This window comes from Fopius arisanus, unplaced genomic scaffold (genome assembly GCF_000806365.1).
Source record: "Fopius arisanus strain USDA-PBARC FA_bdor unplaced genomic scaffold, ASM80636v1 scaffold00042, whole genome shotgun sequence".
NCBI lineage: Eukaryota > Metazoa > Arthropoda > Insecta > Hymenoptera > Braconidae > Fopius > Fopius arisanus.
This window is the reverse complement of record NW_011887781.1, coordinates 117,209-139,089: the sequence shown is the minus strand read 5'-3', so window position 1 is coordinate 139,089 and position 21,881 is coordinate 117,209. Positions and strand designations below refer to the sequence as shown.

The following is a 21,881-nucleotide window of genomic DNA, read 5'->3' as shown; positions in this document are numbered from 1 at the left end:
TCGTCAATTTCCGAGTAACTCCGGTAATTCTCGGAATTGCACTCATTCCCTCCAGTCTTCATTTCAACTGAGACACTCCTGAAATTTTCACTCAAATAATTACCCAATTCCATCAATATCTAGAAAAAAATTATCCCTCCACCACAAAAATTCAATTCGCCACGAAAAAAAAACCCGCCGAATTATTCAAACCATTTTTCCTCTCTGTCTGAAAAAAAAAATTCCAGCCTGATCTTAAAATATTCAGGGATTGAGTTCAGTAAAAAATTTTAATATTTCAATAGATTCTGTTAATTCTTCGTGATGCAGAACGAAGACAAAATATCGGGACAAATGATGAATGAAAAGTGGAATAAATTTTACTGCAATAGTCAGTCTTCAGGTGAACAATTAAATCCCTTTAAACAACCTCCCCCCTTTCCGCTGAAATAATAATTCCTACGAAAGTGTCGCTGCAGTCGCCTGGGGAACGCTCTACTTCCCAGCTGGCTGCAATCGCTGGCTCCCCTCGGGTCTCTCGTTATCTGTTGTGTTATTTCGGGGCCAGTGCTCTCAAAAGTGTCGAAAAAACCCCGAACAATGTGCACCCACATCTCCCAATCAGTCCCAGCCCCCTGGAACTGAAAAACCCCCCGACAAATCCGTCCCCAGGAGCCCGAAAAATTTTCCCCGAAAGGTCTGAGCCCTAAAAACCGAAAAAAAAAAAAAAACCTCAGAAAGAGTTCTCGGATTGACGCCAGAGTCCCCAGTGTTCTGTTCTGCTCCATCGTAAATGAGTGAAGTGAGTGATTACGAACAATAAACGATCCCAAAACCAGAGCAATTAATTACAGGAGAAAAAAAAATCAGTGCAACCACCCCCGAGTGCCGAGTAACCCCCACAAAAAAAAAACATTAAACATCCCCTCCCCTCTGCGATGGGAAGCTCGCCCCATTGACAGGCATCGGATTCTCCTGGTGTAAGTGTTCGGTTGTGTTGGCAAGACGTGTACGCAGGTAATAATTGAATAAAAAAAACTGACAAGTTGCTTGGAGAAAACGAGCCACAGGCTGACGACGTTTTAGAGTACAGGGGAGGCAGATTTACCAGGATATCGATTTCTGTGTTGCCCCCCTAGCGCGCCGCTTCACACTCGAGGCTCTCGATTGAAAAAAAAAAAAAAATCCTCCAGGACAGCCGGAAAAAATCCCACCCAGCTCCCAAAAAAAAACACCTCCAATAATCTCCAGGAGTTGATGATTTTTCTTTGAAATCCTGCGACCTTTGTATCTTTAAATCCTGTTCACGTGATGTGACTCCATGTGTGTGAATCCGTCAAAAAAATTCACAAGTTCAGAGAACTCACCGGATGAATCCTTAACCCCGGAGAAGCCCCTGAGAAAAGCCCTGCATCGATTCCATCACGTGCAACGATATCCCGAGCAAATACATCCAGAGTAATAAAGAAGCTGGAAAGAGAGAGACGAGGCCATCGCAGCGGCCATGGACGTCGATATTTTTGGGGCACCCACAAACGTATCACGGCTGTATCACGTACGTGTTAAGCCGTGTGTAAAGGCCTGATAGGGGCCCTTAAATCCCCAGGAATAAATACAAAACACGAAGACATCACGACGATCGATTTACCATCACATACTCCCGACCTCGAATCCCCCCCTTTAAAAAAATAATGACACTCAAGGGTTGAATTATCTAAATCAGATCGATATCCACCGAGAGTGATATCCAGTTTGACAATCGAGAGATTGATCCAGAGTTTCCAATAATCACAAACATAATGGATTTAAACCTGACATCAGACACTGGCGGTGCAGTGGCCTGCCCAGTGTGCACCCTGTACCTGAGGGAGGGCATATCCCTCCAACGTCACCTGGACACACATCCAAAGGAGCAGGTGATCGAGGCCCTGATAAAAGCGAGCAGCGGCTCGCCGTCCCTCCCCCCGAGTTTACCACCCTCTTTGCCCCAAGCCCAGGGTGCCCAGGGGCCAGCCCAACCCCAGACTCAGTCTCACTTACCTCAGGGTTCCTACCCCATAGGTCCAGTATTCGAGTATCCCCCAATGAATGCCATGATGCCACCTCAATTCGCCTCCTTCAGTTATCAGCAGTTCGTCAATAATGGAACAATGATGATACCCCAGTACTCGATACCACCACCACCTCAGGCCAATCAGATGATGCAGATGCTGTACAATCCGTACAGCATGTACCAGCAGCAACAGGTACCCACCGTGCAGATGCTATCACCAGTTGCAACAATTCCAACCACCAGGATGCGACCGGTTGTCACTGTGGCTGAGACTAATACCAGGAGTATTGTCCTTTCAGGACAGGGAAAGGATATACCAGAGATTATTGAGGAGAATGAGAGAATTTTGCCGGATATTGAGCCACCTGACGGCTCTGAGGACGTGGGGGCCAGGCTGCAGAGGCAGATGGAGGACAGGGGGCAGCAGACTATACCCAGGAGGGTTGAGCCTGAGCCTGAGCCTGAGGGACCCAAGGACGAGGAGGAGGAGGGAGAGAGCATTGTTCCTGAAATCGTGGAGCCCAGGGATGAGCATATACTCCAGCGGTTCACCAATTTTCAGGGGCAGAAGGACAGGCAGAGTGAGAAAGACAGGGAGGCGAGTCAGGTGGAGGAGAGGCACCAGGTGAATGAGGGGCAGGAGGACGAGGTGAATGATTTGAATGATTTGAATGATTTGAATGATTTGAGTGAGGTGAGTGAGGGGCAGGACGGTCAGGAAAATCGTCGTGAGGTTTTGGGTGAGAAGGATAGGCGTGGGGAGATGAGAAATGGGGAGGCCGAGCATCTGGAGCGTTTTATCCTTAATATGATGGAGGATAATGAGAGATGTGAGGTGTCCAGGCTGCAGGCACAGACTGCTGATATCAGTGCGATTCAGGTGCTCACGATTGAACAGGGTAGGAGCTCTTTGGAGATTGATTACAAGCGCCTGGAGGCGCCGTACAGGTACAGGAGTAGTTTTAGTGCTCCGGCTTCACCGAATCTCGTTAAGAAAGCGAGGGGGGCCTTCGCCAGGTCCGAGTGCGGGTCAATTGAGAATCTCAGTGTTTATCCAGTGGGTTTTGAGGCGTCGGCTCTCCAGGAGGACCTCGAGGACAATCAGGAGGAGAAAAATGTGCCAGATAATTTTGACGAGGAGGACATGGAGCTTGAGGAGATGACCAATCCTCGTATGAATTTCGGAAAGGGAAATGAGCAGAATAGGTGCTCCTCACCATTGTCGACGATCAGTAGAATTTCCGGGGTGAAAGTCAGAACGAGTCTGAACAAACCCGGATCACTAGCTTCGGTGCACTCTTTCAGGGGACTCAATGGGGAGAGCGATGACGAGTGTGAGGACCACCAGAAAATACCTCTCGACTGCTCCCAGGGGGAGATCGAGGGAAGATTCGACACTGGGTGTCATCAGTCTGTTATCACTGAACACATCAGCTCGTTTACTGTTAATTCCAATCAGATTTGTGGTGAGAGTTACTCAATGTCCAGTGGAAAGGGACAAGGTCAAGCAATTGGGATTGAAGGAATGGATCCCACCACCAGCGCTGACTCTAAGAGCTTTCAATGTATGGCTAAGAGCATGGGTCAGATTCCAACTGCTGAGTTGCTGAATATTAATGAGGATGCACACTCTGGGCCTATGAACGTTTTTGAGTTTGATGGGCTGCAGATTCTGGTACCCAGTACTTTTATCAGTGAATCCAGTCAGAAGGCCATCAGTGCCACTAGTCAGCAGTCTATGGCAAGCAGTGAGTGTGGAGGTATGATTGATGAAGAGGTCAAGAGTGTTAATATGAGGGCTGATGAGACAATGCCACCCAGAGGGGAACTCTCTGAGCAGGAGAGCAACGGATGCACTGAGCATTCTGCTTGGCAGGTGAGAATTATATTTTTTTATCCTTTCTATTGTTTCTTTTTTTCATTATCAACCATCTAGAGCCATAAATAATTTAAAAAAACACATGAATTCCAGCTGTACGTGGGTCAAGAATCCTCTCGCATGTCGACGTCCTACGACCTGATGGCACGAGAATCCTGGGAGGAGTCCGAGGGCTCAGACAACGAGTCAGCAGTTCCTCTGCTGGACAGTCGATCTCTAGCGACGCACTTCACGTCGTCCCTGTTTCTAGATCGAGACAGAAAGACACCGACAAAACGAATATTCAAGTGTTCCTTCTGTACAGAGGTATTCGATTGTCCAAAAGAGCGTCGTGTTCACAGTACAACATTTCACAAAGAGGCAGGACCCTCCAACAGCAGCAGCAACAGCGATCTCCTGGAGACACCCGAGTCCAAAGATCTGAAACTCCTGGATGGTCGAATGAACGCCTTCGAGGAGATCTTCGTTCCAGGTCTACATGTACCCACGTATCAACAGTCACAACCACCTCTTCTCCACCAGCTACAGCCACCACAGCAGCACGCAGACATATTAAAACAAGATAATGACGAGAAAGTGGAGATACCAACGGGTCTCGATGTATCATGTGCCATGTGTGTCCAGAGATTCTCCTCCGAGCGCTCCCTCCAGGTGCACAATCGCCGAGTTCACAGTACAGAAGTAGCAAGACGCCTCCACGACATATCAAAGTGTCAAATTTGCAACGAGGAGTTCCCATCAGTCGTCCAATTCAATACTCACTTGAAAATTCATCCCCTGGAGTGCCCCCAGTGTGGCAAATACTTTTATAGAAAACAAAATTTCAAACTCCACATGAAACGTCACCTGGGAATAAAACCCTTCCCCTGCACAGTGTGCGACAAGGCTTTTCTCACAAAGCAGAAGCTCGACGAGCACATGAATGGACACACTGGTAATGCACCAGTAAAATGCAACCTGTGCAATGAAACATTCAGGAGATACTCCAACCTGACGCAGCACAAGAATCGCCATCACTTGAATGTAAAGAAAAAGCTGAAGGATTACATATGCCACTGTGGCGAGGTATTTCACACCAAGAAGAAGCTCGCCTGGCACAAGGAGACACACGACGAGAAACCCAAGGCCTGCACATACTGCAACGAGAGATTCATTCACATGGCTAGTCTCACCAGGCACATGAGGAGAGCCCACAACAGGAGATTTGTACCAGATGCCCAGAGGGAGAATGAGAATGTCGAGTGTCCAATATGTAAGTGCATTTATCTAAGATCATCTTTGTCAGTTCACATGAGGGTTCACAATGGGGAGAGGCCCTATGAGTGCCAGGTATGCTCCAAGGCATTCAGCACAAAGTGGAACTTGCAATTGCACAAGTGGACTCATGCTGCTAGAAGTACTAAACCGTTTAAGTGTAATCAGTGCAGCGCTGCTTTCTACAGACACAGTGATTTTATTGCTCATATGAATTCACATAGAAATGTTAGGCCGTATACTTGTAATTACTGTGGGGCACAGTTTATTAGGAAGTATAATTGTTTAAGACACGTTAAGGAGCATGAGGAGAATAAACAGTACACTTGTGATGTTTGCAATAAGACTTTTCACAGGTCTTATTATCTCAAGGAGCATTTGAGGGTGCACAGTGGGGCGAGACCTTATACTTGTCATATTTGTGGCAAGAGCAGTAGTACGAAGAGCAATCATAATAAACATGTCAGAATTCATCATGCTAGGGAACCCGTTAATACTGAGAATTGAAGGGCGAGGGGCAAGGGAATTGACACTGAGGGAAAATCTTGCAACTACTAGAAAGTTTTAGTCATTGCCGTTTTTATACTAAGAACACAAAGACTCTGCAATGTATTTGTTTATTTTAGAAAAGTAGTTGGAAAAATTCAGTAACGAGGGGGTGGAGGGACGATCAATTTAGCTGAGGGGTGAGTTTTTGGGTTAGTTGATTTATTATTTGTTATCTCTTCGGTTTTGAAATGTTTCCCTCGGTAATAGGTCTTTTCGGTAATGCAGATGTTTTTTTTTAATGACAGGGAGAACTATTTTTTAGAGACGTATCGGGGGGTGGGAACGCCTTGTGGAAGAATGCACTGGAGGTTTTGATCGAGGGACTCTGAAGTATCGGTTTTAGGAATAATCGAGGCAAGTGGCTTGAGTCAGTGATTAATTGACGTGGGGAGTGGAAAACGTCATTATTTTCAATTGATTTGAAATTTTTAAAGTGTTTACAGCAAGTCTTATATTTTTCGTATGACTTTTTCGTCGTTTATATTTTTTGCAAGCATTCATCGAAAGTTATTAATAAAAAAAATTGTTAACGTAGGTCGTTTTACCACTCCACCACTGAAGTGATGACCATTAGAGCAAACTCTGGAGGTTTGCAATTATTATTTGAAATGAATTGTTTAATTGTTTCTCGATTTAGTTGAGATACTTGTCTGGGAATTCTCGGATGAATGGGAAAGGCACATGTTCGGGAAATGGTTCAAGAAATTTTTTGGGAATGTATTTTGGAGATGGGGAATTTATCGAAGAATGTCGAGACATTTTGTAGAGAAAAAATAGTGACATTTTTCGATAAATCAAATTTTCGAGATATCGATGAAAATTTTTAACCTATTCAATTCCCATTTCTCTATTGAACTCTCGTAGTTTCTCATTGAACCTTTTCACAATTGAATCGATGTTGTTTTTGATTAGTGAAATTTTGTTGACTCGATGCTTGATGAATAAAATCGTCCGTCGATCGTGACTTAGATAAATTAATTAAAGTAATTTGATAAACAGAAAACGAGTGAAAGATTCTGTCGTGGTAAAGATCCAGTGACTTGGGACCCTAACTACTTAAGAATACTGATTAATAATTAATAAATAATATCCAGGAGTCAACAAATAAACAAAAAAAATCTAATTGTTGATCGGAGATTGAAGAACCTTGAAATTTGTGTTGACGAAACACAGAGAAGATTAAAAAAAGTGAATAAAAACGAAGTAATGTTAAGAAAACATGAGAAAACATTTGCCAACTAATAGTAAAATAATTTAATACATAAAGATAATTAATCAATAATATAGAAGGGAAGAGTAATTATTAAATAATATTAATGAGGTCCTTTACGTGTCAGTCGTTGTAAGTGGGATATTTTTTTTTACTGTTTTACAAATTCATAAGAAAACATTGTGGTAATGACAATTGTTATTGTCAATCGGTGTTCAAGTGTAATGAGTGTGGGACAATGTTACAGTGATGACAGATAAAAAAACTATTCGACTAGTTATCGAAGTGAGGGGAAAAATGGAGGATGAATTGAGAACGAAAGGGGTAAAACGTACCAGAACGAGTCAATTTCTCATCTCAGTGAATCTGGAATTATCTCAACAGGGAAGTTTACAATAAAAAATCGAGAGAACATTTTCTTTTCGACAATTCAATTCTCAGCGATGAGTCCTCTGTGGTTTTCTTCTAAATCCAGTATTACTCGAGATAATTCAAACTAAAACGTTCTACCAATTTTCCCCAGAACTAAACACTGCTAATATAAACAAAAAAAAAACAATACAATTAGAATAATAGCCAATCGCTATTACCTTAGTTGTTATTCTTCTATATTTATATATTTTGCAATGCATAAGGTGATCAACTATTGGTATAATCAATTCCAATATTAAGACTGATCGATGTTGGTTCTTCGTACTGCTCTCTGCAAGAAATTATCAATTAAATCCTCAATCAATGAAATGTCAATGGCGAGATGATTGGGGTCATTAATATTATTTTATCCACACTCTTTTAACCGTTGAACTCATCAGTTGCATCCATAATCAATTGTAATCCCCTGTTTTTCCATTTTTTTCATCATTAAATAATTCATTAATTAATCATTAAGTCTAGGATTGATGGGAGATGGATCTGTTGAGTCGTGAATATGGTTGGACTGGAAAATTATTATGGGTCCAATTGTTCATTCATATTCCGAATTATTACTAGATAGTTAGACACAAATGAATTTCATCGAAGCTGCACCAAAACAATAAACGAGTCATGCCAATTGTCCTGGGGGTGAGATTTTTATTGTCTCTTGTTCATTTGAAGGGAGAATTTCTGAGGGGAGCAGTATGAGACACATTGGACTGCCCGAGACATTTAGAGAATGGATAATAAATTCAGTAGAGAGATTATACAACATATTCCGATCGATATTGAATTTTTTTCATTCAATTATGGGGCTCGGGGGAGGTAAATCTTTTTAAAAATTATTCTGCATATTTTCTGGGAAAGTTTCGTCGTCTCGGATTATTAAATATTCAAATGATATTTTAAGGCTTTTCGGTTATCGAAATAATTGAGAATGATTTTTTTGATTATTATTAATGGACAATGGATGATTAATTAAGGGTTGTGGTTAATCGTGATGAATATTTTCTCTACTGAATTATCACCAGTGTGAGCATAATATTATGATAATGCAATTGGTATTTCCCACGAGAGATTTAGAAGTAGAATTCGCTGGTTTTTTAATTTTACCTGCGGGTTGATGAGAGGAATCTCAGCCAGGCAATTAATCGATTGAAATTAATTGGTTTTATTGATCCCAGCATCTGAGAAACCAGCATCGATGTCCAAACGTGCAATTTGTGTTAATTATTAGTTCAATTGGGTGGAAAAATGGGGAAAAAAATGGGGGAGAATGACGTGAAAAATGGAAGAATTCTTGGGAATAACAAAAATGTGTATTCGTAATTAATTGATGCGGTAATGAAGGTAATACTGTACATAATGTAAATATGTATATCACTTCTATTTTATAATAGGGCCAATGCGAGTAAATAATATTGAAAATTAAACAGAATAATAATAGATATTGAGAGGATTAAGATTTCAAGGAGAATTTCGATTATGCGATAAGGAAAACAAATTGATAAGATTCTTACTATGATTGAAGAATAAAGATAGGATAATTAATTAATGGTAAATGAAAAGCAAAAGGTAATAACGAAAAAAATGCGAATACTACATGATCTTTACAACACGTGTATACCTTAATGAAGTTATGTATTGAGGTACTTTTTAATGAAAAAAAAAAAACAAAACAAAACAAAAAAAAACAAGCAATGTTTCTTTATTTTTTTAATTGTCGTTTTTATCTCTTTATTTCTATCGTAATTCGTCGTAATTCTTTTTTGACGATAGAGGAGGTACTTTATCTTTGGTTGATTCATTATTGTTTCAATGTTGTAATGTTGTACCACGTGTGTACATTAAAGAAGACAAGTATGTTGTACATATATACATTATCAATTTTTGCATTTGTGTTTTTATTGATGGTCCCGTTGTCCTTTGGGGAGAGAATTCAGAGAAGAGAGAGGAATCTTTCAGAAAATAAAATCTCACAATTTGAATTGTAAAAATATGATTTTATTTCATTTATCAAAATTACATGATTACGCTCTCAGTTCTTCTAATCAGTCGTTAATATCTTCATATCCACAAATAAATACATTTCAGTTGTTCGATGGGCACTCGCTTAATATTAAATAATTCATCTCTAATGCGTAAAAAAAATGAATGATTCTATTTCTTTTAAAATCGGGACTATTATACAAAATCTGATCTCAAAAACGAACGGAGATTTCTCCCTATCAATAATTTCTTTTAATCACACAAGATCATTAAAACTTCTGTAAAAATTCGACGGCAAAAAACGCCTAAAATATTTCACTATTTACACTCAATCATAAACAATTAAAAAACTCACAAAAAATGTAAATTTGAAAAATTTTGACAAAACGCATGAACTTCATTTCCCTAAACATAAAATACAACAATTGATTAAATAAAGAACCTAGTGAGTTTGATACTCTTCAAGATTTCCCCAGGAGGTGCCGACCTTGACCCTGACAGGCAATGGCACCTTGATACCATCCCCGACGACGCCCTCCATTCCCTCCCTGATGATGCCGACGACATCCCCCAGGTCCCTCTGATTCACCTCATAAATGAGTTCATCATGCAGCTGGAGCACCAGGAATCCCCCCCTGAGTCCGCTATCCCTGTTGCTCCTGAGCTTTCTTCCAGCAGGTACCTCTGGCATAACAAGTGCCCCCTGAAAGTGCCTTGTCATCCTCCTATCGACATCAAGCATCGCCATCTTGGCGAGATCCGCAGCAGATCCCTGGACCTTGGTATTGACAGCCTGCCTCTCGGCCTGTCCCCTCTCCCCAGGTATTTCACTCCTCAACCCCGGGAGACATCTTCTCCTCCCCATCAGGGTCTCCACGAATCCCTGTTTCCTCGCTTCTTCCACAACATCAGCCAACCAGGCCTTGACACCTGGATAACTCCTCATGAAGGTGTCCATGAAGACTCGAGCCTCTGCCTCGTCCACCTGCAGAGTCTCAGCCAAACTCCTGGTGCCCATTCCATAAATCATCCCATAGCACAACTGTTTAGTTCTCTGTCTCATACCATCATCAATTCCCTCCTCGTCCTTGTTGTACCATTTAGCTGCGATATTTCTGAAGACATCGCCTGGTCTTCTCAGCGCCTCCAGGAGTCTCTCTTCCTCGGAGAAGTGCGCCAAAATTCTTAATTCTAATTGGCAGTAATCAGCTGAGACAATGACATTTCCCGTTCCTGGCACAAAAGCCATCCGGACACTGATGATGGAGTCGTTGTCTATCGATTGAAAATCCCTGGGAACATTCTGGAGATTAGGCTCATGCATGGAGACCCTTCCAGTTGCTGTGTGAGTGACACACGTACCGTGGATCCTCGAGGATTTTCCTGCGAGGGTCAGCAGAGGATAAATCATCTTCATGTGCGTTGATGAGAGTTTTCTCCAGTTTACCACGAGTTTGGCTATCGGGTGGTTGGAGGCCTCCAGCGTTGCCTTGTTAGTGCAGACCTTTTTCGTGGTATCCATCCCCAAGGCTCCAGCGACACTCTTCGACGAGGAGAAGTTGAATTTCCTTCCAGCCAGTGAATAAGCCCTCGCCTCAATATTCGAGAGTTGATCTTGAACGACTGACGATAGCCTCTGGAGGGCCTCAAGATTAATTCCAAGACCTGTGAGCTCCATCCTGGCGAGCAAGACCACAGTCCCCATCTCCACGTCTTCAAATGTCTTTAGTAACCTCTTGGAAATCTTCTCCAGCTTCTTCGAGAGGGCCTGGAGCATCCAGAATGTCAGTAGCGCCTCTGTGGAGGCCCTGAGATCACTGGAAGTCGAGCTCCGGAGGTTTAAACCCGGCCCGGATGGTCCTGACAAGGGGCCCAGTCGCTGGAGGAGACCCAGGCCTTCTGGCAGGTGTTCCTGGACCATATTGATGAAGGTTTTCTCCGGGGAATCCGACTGAAGCAACCAATCAGCCACCTGGGGGTCCAGGAATCCACTGGAGGGGCTAATACTGCAGCATCTGAACAAAGTTTTGTACGTCTCCTTCGTGGAGAAGCACCTGATGACTGTCCTGGAGGACAACAGTTCCGTCAGAAATGCCATTCGCTCCTTCATGGATATCCTGTTCACGTCGGAGTTCTCGAAAGAAAGAAAATACACAGAATCCCCCCAAGACATTGCGACCCCGCAGAGACGTCTGTCATTGTGAACGCATGTCTCTATTCTCCTGGTTTTTCTCCCCGACTCCTGGAGGGTCGAGGCACCGATTATTTTTGTACCAATAGTAATTGTGTCCTTCAGGTACGGCTCGCAAGCTAATGCCAGAGATATTTCGGTTTTCGTTGATAATTTATCCTTGAATTCCGTGAATTTTTCCTTCTCCGTAATGTTAATAATTTTGAGGATCTTGAAGTCCGGTTTTTTCACTCTCTCCTGGGGAACTCTTTCCTCCTCAAGTTGAAGATTTATATTTTTTTTAAATTTTGGTTTTGATGGCTCATAGGATTTTGTCTTTGTGATTCTCTGATCGGTTATTCGTGTCTCTGTAACGTCAATGACCTCCAGGGCCCTCAACCCCATCTTCTCCTGGGAGCCCTTCTGAGTTTTCAGAGCGATTTTTGTTCTGGAGGGATTATTCCTCTTCAACGGTGTTTCCTCATCAGAATTGACGACAACACTTTCAACGCTGCAGTCGTCGCAGACAAAAGTCTCGGAATTAGAAATCTGTTGACGCATCAACCTGGGGATCGTCGCCTGGGTCTTCAAGGCTGTTCCCTGAGTTCTGATCCTGATGGACTCCAATTTCATCCTCGTCCTCGTCCTCATGCTCGTAGTTCTGTCTGCATTCTGGGAAGCCACGATTACGTCCTCTTCGGATTTATTAGACCCTGTAGAGAGCCCTCCAGGACTGTTATAAGATATCACATTGACGATCGGAGATTTCTCTACTCCTGGACTACTCAACTTTCTCTTCGACGTCTTCCTGATTTTTCCCAGGGTGGATTTTTCCTTGGGAATGATTTTACTCGGCTTCTGGGGCTGCGGTGGTGTCCGGAGCTTCTTCACAGTCTCGATAATCCCATTCGTGTTATTCCAGGAATCCTCGTCCCACACTAAAGATTTACTCCGGTTCTCATCAGCTACTGAGGCGGGACGAGAAGGTGCCTCTGGTCTCACAAATTCCACAGAATTTTCCCTGGGTTTCGATTTACTGGAGTTTCGATTTTTCGACGTCCCTGAAGTCTTGAAGACTGATATCTCAGTATCTGAGAAGACTGAGTCATCGAGGTCTATGACGTTTTGCTCCAGGACATTGTACTCTTGTGTGTCCACACCCAGACTATCCCCGAAGAGGCTTGGACTCCTGGAGGTTGAGGATTTAGCTAATGAAGTCCTCAACAAACTCATCGGAGTCTTTGAAGCCTCTTCAGGTTTTGAAGTGCACTCAAGGTTTTTTACTGGTAGTAGAGCTATTTCTCCAGCTGTTTCTCCAGGCACTGGCCCAATTTTCTCATGACTTTCGACGTCTCTCATCGATGAAGTCATCCCAGAACCCTCAGAACTCTTTCCATGAACTCTCGAAGATCTCGAGAGACAATCTGAAACCTCTGGAATTTTCCTCTCACTCTGAGTATTCCTGGCACTCACTGAATTCAAGTTTTCAACTCCAGACTCCATCCTCAGGACGACATCCCCATCATCAACCGTGGAAAGAGACCCCTGGACAACACTCCTGGAGTTTTTCTTCTCCCAGTGAACGCCGTCGACCCCCAATTCATTCTGCACCATTGCCCTGGCCTCTTTGACGATGAGACCAGCAGCTTCACGAGGTGTCAAGCCGTCCCGCCCCGTCACAAAAATTGTCCTCATCTGCTTCCTCCTCTCGGCGTCGATCTCCCCCTCCCCGGAATCCTTTTCACTCTCAAAAGGCAGTGCCTTATGTAGTGCCCTCTCCACATCCATCTCATCAGCAACAGCCAACTCTGCGACAGTGGTGATTCCCTCCCTGAAGAGGCTCCTCGCTCTCAGTCCATTCAACGTCGGAAGCCTCAGAAGATCCAGTAATTCCCTGGACACTCCAAACTGCAGCCTCGCCTGGAACTGCGACACCAGGAGCTCAACGCAGCTCCAACCGAGTTTCTTACAAAATTGTGTGACCATTCCTGCGAAGGTCGCTGCTGTCTGCTGAAGACTTTGGATAACACCTCGACAGCAGGAGTACTTCCTGCAAACGACACCCAGTGGAACCTCCCTGACGAGATCGTGAAGAGCTAAAGCTGTGTAAAATCTTTTATGAATATCCAGAATTTTTCCCTGCTTCACATTTCCCGTTGTTGCTCTCGAGAGGAAATTCTCACTGACACCCACGAGTTGTCCAACTCTCCTGTCACTCTCTGATATTCCCCTCCAAATATTCAGGAAGATGGACCAGTCGACCTGACCAATTAAACTGCTGGAGCTGAAGGGTGTGACGAGATAAATGACGTGGAGCTCCGTATCGAGGACAAAGCACTTCCTGGCTTTCTCCAGCTCCTGGAACAGGAAGAGGCCATCCTTTGGTGGTACTGAGGCAGCCAGACATGCCTTCCCCAGTTGCGTGGCCACCCACCTTCTCTCCCCGGATTCAGAGACCTGGGGGAGCAGCAGTTCGTTATCCACGAGAAAATCCACAGCGGATTTTGTGGAGGTCTCCACTTCCTCCTGGAGTCTTGTTGAGCTCAACAATGTGCAGCTGGTGTACAGGAGGATGTCGTCGAGGGTGTAAGCGACCTCTGAAGCCACTGCCTCCAGGAGACTTCTGATGAGGGGTCCTGAGCTCTGCAGGCAGGACTCAATGGGCTGCAGGGTGGATTTCAATAGATTTTTCACTGCTGTCCGCTCTGTCGGTTTGCAGATGAGGATACTCTCACCTGCGGTGTCCTTTCCCATTCTCCCAGCTCGACCGATCATTTGTTTGTACGTGAGGGTGTCGATGGGTCGCCCATGAAACATAATCGTCCTGATGATGACTCGTCGCGCTGGGAGATTAACTCCACTGCTGAGTGTTGAAGTGGCTGTCAGGACTCTGAGGGCCCCAGTGCGAAATGCCCCCTCGATGATATCCCTCTCGTCCATCGTCAGTCCTGCGTGATGATACGCCACCCCAAAAGACACTGTCGATCTCAGGACGTCATCGAGACCCGAGGGTGAACGTTTCAGTTGCTCCAGGGTGTCCATTATCATTTCCCTGTTCAACTGACAGCGTAGACTTTCACCTGCTGGAGTCTCTGTTCTCCCCAGTTGACAGAAGGACTTAGCGATTTGCTGGGCTAGGGTCTCGCACCAGTTCTTCGTGGGACAGAAGATCAGGACGCTATGGCCGTCTTCCAGTGTCTCCAGGCATAGGCTGAGGATGTTGTCGGGATCCTGGGGGAGGTCTGGACGTGTAGCAAGGGTTTTTTGGGGTGTCAGGTGATCGTCGTAGATCGTTGCGCCGATCTTGCAGAGCTCTTGCAGGGGGACTGGTCGAAAATCCGTCCTGAAGAGCTCTGCGTCGAGCCACTTGGCGAGAACATCGAGATTAGGTAGAGTCGCTGACATTCCTATCAGCTGGATTTTTACACTCTCGACTTTTAATGTCATGTATTTTATTTTCGTCAGGAGCAGCTCCAGGAGGTATCCCCTGAAAGGATCCCCTAACAGGTGCAGCTCGTCGATTACAACTGCCCCCAGGTTCTCCAGTTCTCCTGCTTCCATCATTTGATTAATTAGGGAATTTGCTTTTTCAATTGTTGCTATTGCCACGTCAGCTGAAGTAATTCCACCTGGGGGCTGAACTCCTCCCATAAAACCCTCCACTCGCACTCCAGAGTCCGATAATAAATCCTGGAAGTAGTACATCTTCTCCCGGACGACCGAGACGAACGGAAGGATGAAGATTACTTTCTTTTGACGTTCGATTACTGTCTTTATCACGAGTATCTCGGAGACGAGAGTTTTGCCAGCGGATGTTGGTGCTGAGTAGACGAGATTCCTCGAGGAGATGAGGAGGTGGGGGATGGAGAGACAGTCCACCTGCCAGGGGAACATCGAGTGGAGTCCTCGAGAGTGGTATTTTGACAGGATTGGGGGAGGTAGACCCCAGGAGGAGAGCTTCACACGATCTTGGGTGGATACCAGGGAGGGAACAGGTGACTGAGGGTTCAAGTCTGATCTTGAGGATGGTGAGGGGTCCTGGAGGGATGCGAGAGGATTCTGACATTTGAATGAAGAGCATTCTGAGGATTCTAAGGATTCTAAGGATTTTGTGAGGCTGGGGGGCGACCACAACGGGGAGGTGGCAATTGTTGAGTACTTCAAAACTTTTTTCAAGGTTTTATGGTTTTTGGGTGGATCTTGTCGTGAGGATGAGGAGGGCTGAGGGGGTTGGTCTGGTTCTTTTGAAGATTGACGATTGTCTGAGGGTAATGGGGGAGCGATAGGGTCGACGGTCTCCAGGGGTGGAGAGGCATTTCTCGTGGTTTTTTTTCGCTTTGACAACCTGGGGGGCGTCAGGTACTGTTTCTGGGTCTCTTGACTGTATCGTGACCGTGAAAGAACTAGACTCTCGTTGAAATAAGCCTCCAAGGACGTATTATCCTTCGTTTTTGGGGATATATTAGGGCGGGACTCCTTGAGGGGCTCCCTCCAGGTCTGCAGGGAGAGGAAATCGTCGGACTGGGCGAGGGCTGCCAAGGTGTTCTCACCCAGCGACTGCATTTCTCCTCCTGCATCGAGTTCTACTGAATTTTTTTACTTCTCTTGGCTCTGGAGAAACGCAATGGAATTTTCAAGAGAAATTTGTAAAAATTGAAAAATCGACTTAAGAAATGTAATGTGAATTAATTGAATTATAATGTCTCGTCTAATTTTTTTTTATTAATTTACAGGGGTGGAGTAATTTTTTATGAGAATTTTCAGACTCACCTGGGGATTTTCTTGGTTAGGAGCGGTATTTTGATATTTTAATTTCACCGGGGACTTTCAAATCGATCCGACGCATGCGCCTCAGGACTCTGCTCCGAAAAATCAGGATTGCAATTGGTTGAGAGAATTGAACAGCTGAATTCGTGGAAATGACTCAGAAATAATTTTCTCTATTATTTTATTTGATCGAATTGCAACGAAAATTCTTCCTGAGATATTTTCACAAAAAAATATCTTACCCTAGACCCCAATCCCCAACAATATTCTTCTCAATAAAAATTCCCAGGATTCGGTAAAGAAATGTCTAAGCCATCGTTATTCGATTTTCTTTTTTTTTTAATTTTCCATTTATTTTACATGACAAAAATCGAATAGAAATTACTGTGGAGCTTTGCCACGACCGAATCCACCGCGGAATTCAAGATCCCCAGTGCCAGGACCGATGTCAGCCTTCTTGTCACCTGGAGCTGGTGGACCACCTGGACCACGTCTATATCCAGCGCGATCCTCAGTCGGTCTGGATTCGCTCTTACCTCCAGCAGCCGGCCTAGGCCTCGCTGTCTCAGGTCTTGGCTGTCTCTTCAGGGTTGATGGTACAATCTCAGGTGGCAGGTGGAGGTATCCGCGAAGGTACTCGATACCCTCGTTCGTCAGATACCAGTAATAATGACGCCACGCAAATTGCTCCTTCACGTAGCCCCTCGATTTGAGTGACTGAGGAGAAAAAAAAATTTGTCTTCACTGCAGATTCGTTTTAACAGGAATGAAGATAAACCCTGAAAAATCACCTGCATAGCCTTGATGACCTGGAGATTCGGAATGGTCTCCAGCTCTGGGTGTTTGGGTGCATGGAAATCCTTCTTTGCCACCATGACTCCCTCCTTGAAGAGGTATTCATAAATAGCAACTCGATTCTTCTTGGGCATCAACATCTGCAGGAAATCAAATTCAAATTAACACTACATTCAATTCTGCACTACCATCACTTTTAGGTTAACTCATGTGTTTGGATCCTGTCGAAAGCCTTCGATTCTCCCCCAACACTCCCCCGATCCCCAATAATTACTGGATAAACCAATGAACAATGAACAACAACAAATATCAAGCGAACGCATCATCAATTTAATTGTAAATTGCCCCGAAATTGACAATCACACGATTTGGCAGGTTAGACGAGCTCGGAGATTTGACAGCCGCCAATGCCAAAATTTCACATCAACCACAAAAAATACGCGCCATATAATTGGAGTAATTAATGAAGAATCCGATATAATCCTTACTTTGCCTCTTGTTGTGAGGATGGACAAGATTAAAGACGATTTTCGGTGGAATCCAGGGCGATATAACGCACCTCTTCTGGCGTTTTTATCGGAAAGGGCTATTTACCCTGGGAGCAGTCAGCAGTGAGAGATGACCACCAGTTGAAAATTCCGCGGCAGAAGGAGGCAGCGCCCCTTTTATTTTTCATTTCCTCTTAAGGCGGTTGGCACGACTTGTACATGAGTGATTCCTAATAAATAAAAACGGATAAGCGAAAATTTACGCCGCGTTTGCTCTAAAAAATCGTTGAATATTTAGAAGTTCAAAGGATTCTCGCATGTGAGTAATTATCCTCCTCCCTAAATATTAATTAATAAAAATATTAATCATCCCAATGCGGGGAATTCGATCGGATTTTCGTGACAAAGTCACGATCTCTTTGTTCTCTTCTGTTTCGATCTCTTCTCTTCTTTTGTTTACGATCTCTAATTATTAGAACGATTTCGATTGTTGGATTATTAAATTTTACTAATTATCATTGATTTAAACCCCGAGGGGACTATTTACACCTCTCAAGGGGCTAATTAACGAATTTTCTGTTCAAATGTTCATATTCATTTTCTCGGATCGATTGATTCATCGAAATGTTGGATTTCTCGGGAGCTCATAAAATTATGATCCATTTGTTGATGTAAGGAGATTATTTACGGAATTGGTAGTGTGTCTTCGGCTTGACGGGAAACAGCTCAGGAGAGAAATAAGTTGTTTACATTTTTTTACTCCCAGTCTCGCGTTCTTTCTGTTCTCCGGTATCTGAAACCGAATCTGACGTCATCCTCTCCGTCAGCATGTGTAAAACATAATATCCCCAACTCAGTCATCATAATTAAATTTCAATGAATTTTTTGCGATAATTAATAGTAAAATTAGGAAATATTATTTTCCAACAATTTTTTATTGTCAGTTTTATAAATAAATCTCATCCTCGATTTTCGTAATATCAAGGTAAATATTGAAATCTTTCGTATTTTTATCGTTAGTAATCAACGATTGACAGAAGATGGAGAGTAATCCTGAGGATGTGAAAGGTGAGATTGATTTAATAGATGTTTTATCAAAATCATTATTAGATATTAATTGGAATGATTTCGCAGAGAATTTTGTGCAGTTAAAAGCGAATTACTTCAAGATTCTCTGTGACCCAAACTGGGGCTTGCATCGATATCGATTGAAATTCGAGCCTGAGGAAGACAATTACGAGCGTCAGAAGGCTCTCATCGATCAACACCGCAATGTTATCGGATCTTTTATTCTGGATGGACCCGTACTCTTGAGCACCCACAAACCTCCCCTGGAATTTCCTCCAGGTGACGATCACGAGATAATCGTCGAGTACTTGGGAGACATCAAGCCTGGAGATCATCGTTATCTCCAGCTGTACAATCTCCTTGCGAAAAGAGCCCTGGAGTCCTTGAATTTCCAAATGGTTGGCAGAAATTTCTACGACATCAACACACCAGATGCCAAAATCAACATCGAGGAATACGCCCTGGAGGTGTGGACAGGATATCAGACCGCTGTTCAGCATTACGACGATGGAGTCATGATGTGTGTGGACATTTCCCACAAAGTCATGCCACAACTCTCCGTCTCTGATCTTCTGGAGCAGGTGATCGAGACTTCTGGGACTGATTATCAGGAGGCATTCACTGCTGAAGTGACTGGACTGCATGTCTGGACAGAATACGAGAACAAGATTCATCGTATCGATGGCGTTGACTTTTCCTTGTCTCCACTCTCAAACATCAGAATTGCTGAAGGCGAATTGGGTATGACGTACAAGGAGTTCTACAAGATTCATCATAACATCAGCATTTATCGAAGCTCGCAGCCCCTTTTGATTACAAATTACCGGGCAAGAAATCGTAGAGAGCCTGCGGAAAAAATTTATCTAGTCCCTGAGCTCTGCACAATTGCAGGATTGACAGGGGCTTTGAAAAACGATGCAATCGTCAAGGACCTGCTGTCAGCCCACACAACGGTGTCTCCTGAGAGTCGTATTCAAAAACTCCTGGCGTTCAATAATCGTCTGCTGAGTAGTTCCACTCTCAAAGAAGAGCTACAGAGTTCCAACATGAAATTGGATTCAAAGCTCGTCGATGTTATCGGCAAGGTTCTCCCACAGGAGAAGTTGATCTTCGGGGACGACTGCCAAGTGGACGTCAACAGCGAGGGTGAATGGACGCAGGCCTTCAAGGAGAAGAATCTTTTTCATACCGTTAAACTGGAGAATTGGGTTCTTGTGACACCAGAGGCTTACGGCTTCGAGGCTAAAAATTTCGTTGCCCGAATGATGCAAGCCACTCGGAATTTTCATCTGTCAGAGCCTCACTATGTAGAACTAGAGGAGTCTACACCCGAGTGCTACAGTTCACACATGGAGAAATCGATAATCAACCTGAATCCACAGTTGCTGATGGTTGTGGTTCAGGGTCGTCGACCTGAGATCTTCACACGAGTGATGAGAAAGTGCTACACGGAGCATGCTGTGCCCTGTCAAGTCATCACTGACAAGTGCTTCACATCAGAGGATTTGAATGAAATAGCAACCAAAGTTGCTATTCAGCTCAGCTGCAAAATTGGAGGTGTACCTTGGAGCATTCACATACCACTCAGTGGATTAATGGTTGTTGGGGTCAGCATTGCTCACGATAATGAAGAGTCTAATAGGAGTTTTGCTGCAGTAGTAGCGACTTTGGACAAGGGCCTGACCCGTTATTTCTCAACGGTATCATCCCACGAGAGAAACGACCAGCTGACAGTGAATATAATTGCAAGCCTGACGAAAGCCCTGGAGAAGTTTCGTGAAGTCAACAATGGTTGTCTACCCTCTCGAATTCTCCTGTACCGAGATGGCGTTCCAGATAAACAAATTGGGAACATAACCGATCACGAAGTGTCTCGTGTCCACAAGTCCCTGAGGAGGATCTACGGTGGCGATGTGAGTCTCGCTTACGTTTTGGTTTCAACGCACTCCAACACGAGACTCTTCCACGGGAGAGAGAATCCACCACTGGGTACGGTCATCGATGATGTCATCACTCAGCCATTGCGGAAGGACTTTTTCCTGGTGTCTCAGTTCTTCAAAGAGGAGAGTGTCATGCCCGCTTACTACAACGTCGTCTTTGATTCTATTCGCCTGTCCTTCGAGAGGATTCAGATACTCACGTATAAATTGACCCATATTTATTTCAACTGCAGCAGCACTGTTCGAGGCCCTGCACCTCTCCAATATGCCCACAAGCTCGTCTTCCTGGTGGCCCAGTCCATACATACACCTCCTGATCCTGGACTACAGGATCTGCTCTATTTTCTTTAAGTTTAAACGATGTTTTTCCCCTCAAGGAATGATGAAGTTCTTCACTGTTGACAGTTTGACACTTCATCAAGGTATTTGAAGGAAAATATGGAAATTATATGGTTTTAATTTCGTTCTCATTTATTTTTTCTGATTTTTTCTTTCAACGTGCAATTTTTCTTTTCATAGATTATAACGTGGAAATTAACTTTTTTTATTACATTTATGAGGCACGAGAAAAGTTAAAAATTTTAAGGATTTGAGTTAAATGCGGAAAAACTTATAAGTTTATAAGAATGAAAAACGAGCTCATGGACTCGTTTACATCGATTTTTCACATTTTTTGTCCTTTATATCTTGTCACTTAGATGAAAAATGTTAAAACATTTAATAAACGTTCCAGATATTTCTGTAAATGCGAGATAATATTGCAATAGCACCTCCAGATGAAAATATCACAGGGGATCATTATTTTCCCGCTCCGATGCATAGGAAACGAGATAATTGCAATTTTTTGTATTGATTCAGAAAATTGCACCTATGGGGATTTTACGTGATTGCACTGTTTTTTTTAAGAGAGAATTATTTATTAGGTTAAGAATTTTCGCAATTATCGTATCTCGTCAAATTGAGACTGCCCGCGGTGTTCTGTGCGCACGGACGGTGTGCGTGCGTATGGCGTATGCACGGAGTATCGCCTGGCGACCCCCCACTTGAGCGGTCTTCTGAGCGCATGCGGGGTGCTCTGTGCGTATGCGGGGAGTATCGCCTGGCGACCCCCCCCTTGAACGGTCTTCTGTGCGCATGCGGGGTGCTCTGTGCGCATGCGGGGAGTATCGCCGGGGGACCCCCCCCCACTCGAGTGCCGTCTCCAACGCCCTGCCATTTTCAGTGGGGAGTCAGTCGTTCCGCGACCGCGCGTCGAGCAACTAGTAGCGCGTCGCGTACTTAAATTCCGTTAATATCGGGGTCCTAGTGAGCGCAAAAAACCGGCGC

General features: G+C 44.0%; 4 protein-coding genes across 4 annotated transcripts; 2 read left to right on the top strand and 2 right to left on the bottom strand.

Moving 5' to 3' along the window:
* The first annotated feature begins 414 nt into the window (after positions 1-414).
* LOC105266853 (uncharacterized) lies at positions 415-9,225 on the top strand. The gene is made up of 2 exons (XM_011305287.1): positions 415-3,908; positions 4,005-9,225. Exons 1-2 carry the CDS (start codon positions 1,779-1,781, stop codon positions 5,670-5,672), a joined length of 3,798 nt encoding a protein of 1,265 aa, XP_011303589.1. The 5' UTR covers positions 415-1,778; the 3' UTR covers positions 5,673-9,225.
* Positions 9,226-9,378: 153 nt separating this feature from the next.
* DNApol-theta (DNA polymerase theta) lies at positions 9,379-16,287 on the bottom strand. Its single transcript, XM_011305286.1, has 2 exons — positions 16,268-16,287; positions 9,379-16,108 (listed from the first exon to the last, which is right to left on the bottom strand). The coding sequence occupies exon 2, from the start codon at positions 16,058-16,060 to the stop codon at positions 9,770-9,772; it is 6,291 nt and encodes a 2,096-aa protein (XP_011303588.1). The 5' UTR covers positions 16,061-16,108; positions 16,268-16,287; the 3' UTR covers positions 9,379-9,769.
* A 308-nt stretch (positions 16,288-16,595) lies between these two features.
* On the bottom strand, positions 16,596-17,660 carry RpS10b (Ribosomal protein S10b). The gene is made up of 3 exons (XM_011305285.1): positions 17,548-17,660; positions 17,056-17,199; positions 16,596-16,981 (listed from the first exon to the last, which is right to left on the bottom strand). Exons 2-3 carry the CDS (start codon positions 17,197-17,199, stop codon positions 16,646-16,648), a joined length of 480 nt encoding a protein of 159 aa, XP_011303587.1. The 5' UTR covers positions 17,548-17,660; the 3' UTR covers positions 16,596-16,645.
* A 67-nt stretch (positions 17,661-17,727) lies between these two features.
* On the top strand, positions 17,728-21,052 carry LOC105266849 (protein aubergine). Its single transcript, XM_011305284.1, has 3 exons — positions 17,728-17,866; positions 18,568-18,615; positions 18,682-21,052. Exons 2-3 carry the CDS (start codon positions 18,588-18,590, stop codon positions 20,904-20,906), a joined length of 2,253 nt encoding a protein of 750 aa, XP_011303586.1. The 5' UTR covers positions 17,728-17,866; positions 18,568-18,587; the 3' UTR covers positions 20,907-21,052.
* Positions 21,053-21,881: the final 829 nt, after the last annotated feature.

Coding starts and splice junctions, on each gene's coding strand:
- LOC105266853 (XM_011305287.1), top strand. CDS start 1,779: ATGGATTTAAACCTGACATCAGACACTGGCGGTGCAGTGGCCTGCCCA. Junction 3,909..4,004: donor CTGAGCATTCTGCTTGGCAG/GTGAGAATTATA, acceptor CATGAATTCCAG/CTGTACGTGGGTCAAGAATC.
- LOC105266849 (XM_011305284.1), top strand. CDS start 18,588: ATGGAGAGTAATCCTGAGGATGTGAAAG. Junction 18,616..18,681: donor TAATCCTGAGGATGTGAAAG/GTGAGATTGATT, acceptor ATGATTTCGCAG/AGAATTTTGTGCAGTTAAAA.
- DNApol-theta (XM_011305286.1), bottom strand. CDS start 16,060: ATGCAGTCGCTGGGTGAGAACACCTTGGCAGCCCTCGCCCAGTCCGAC.
- RpS10b (XM_011305285.1), bottom strand. CDS start 17,199: ATGTTGATGCCCAAGAAGAATCGAGTTGCTATTTATGAATACCTCTTC. Junction 16,982..17,055: donor AGGTCATCAAGGCTATGCAG/GTGATTTTTCAG, acceptor TTTTCTCCTCAG/TCACTCAAATCGAGGGGCTA.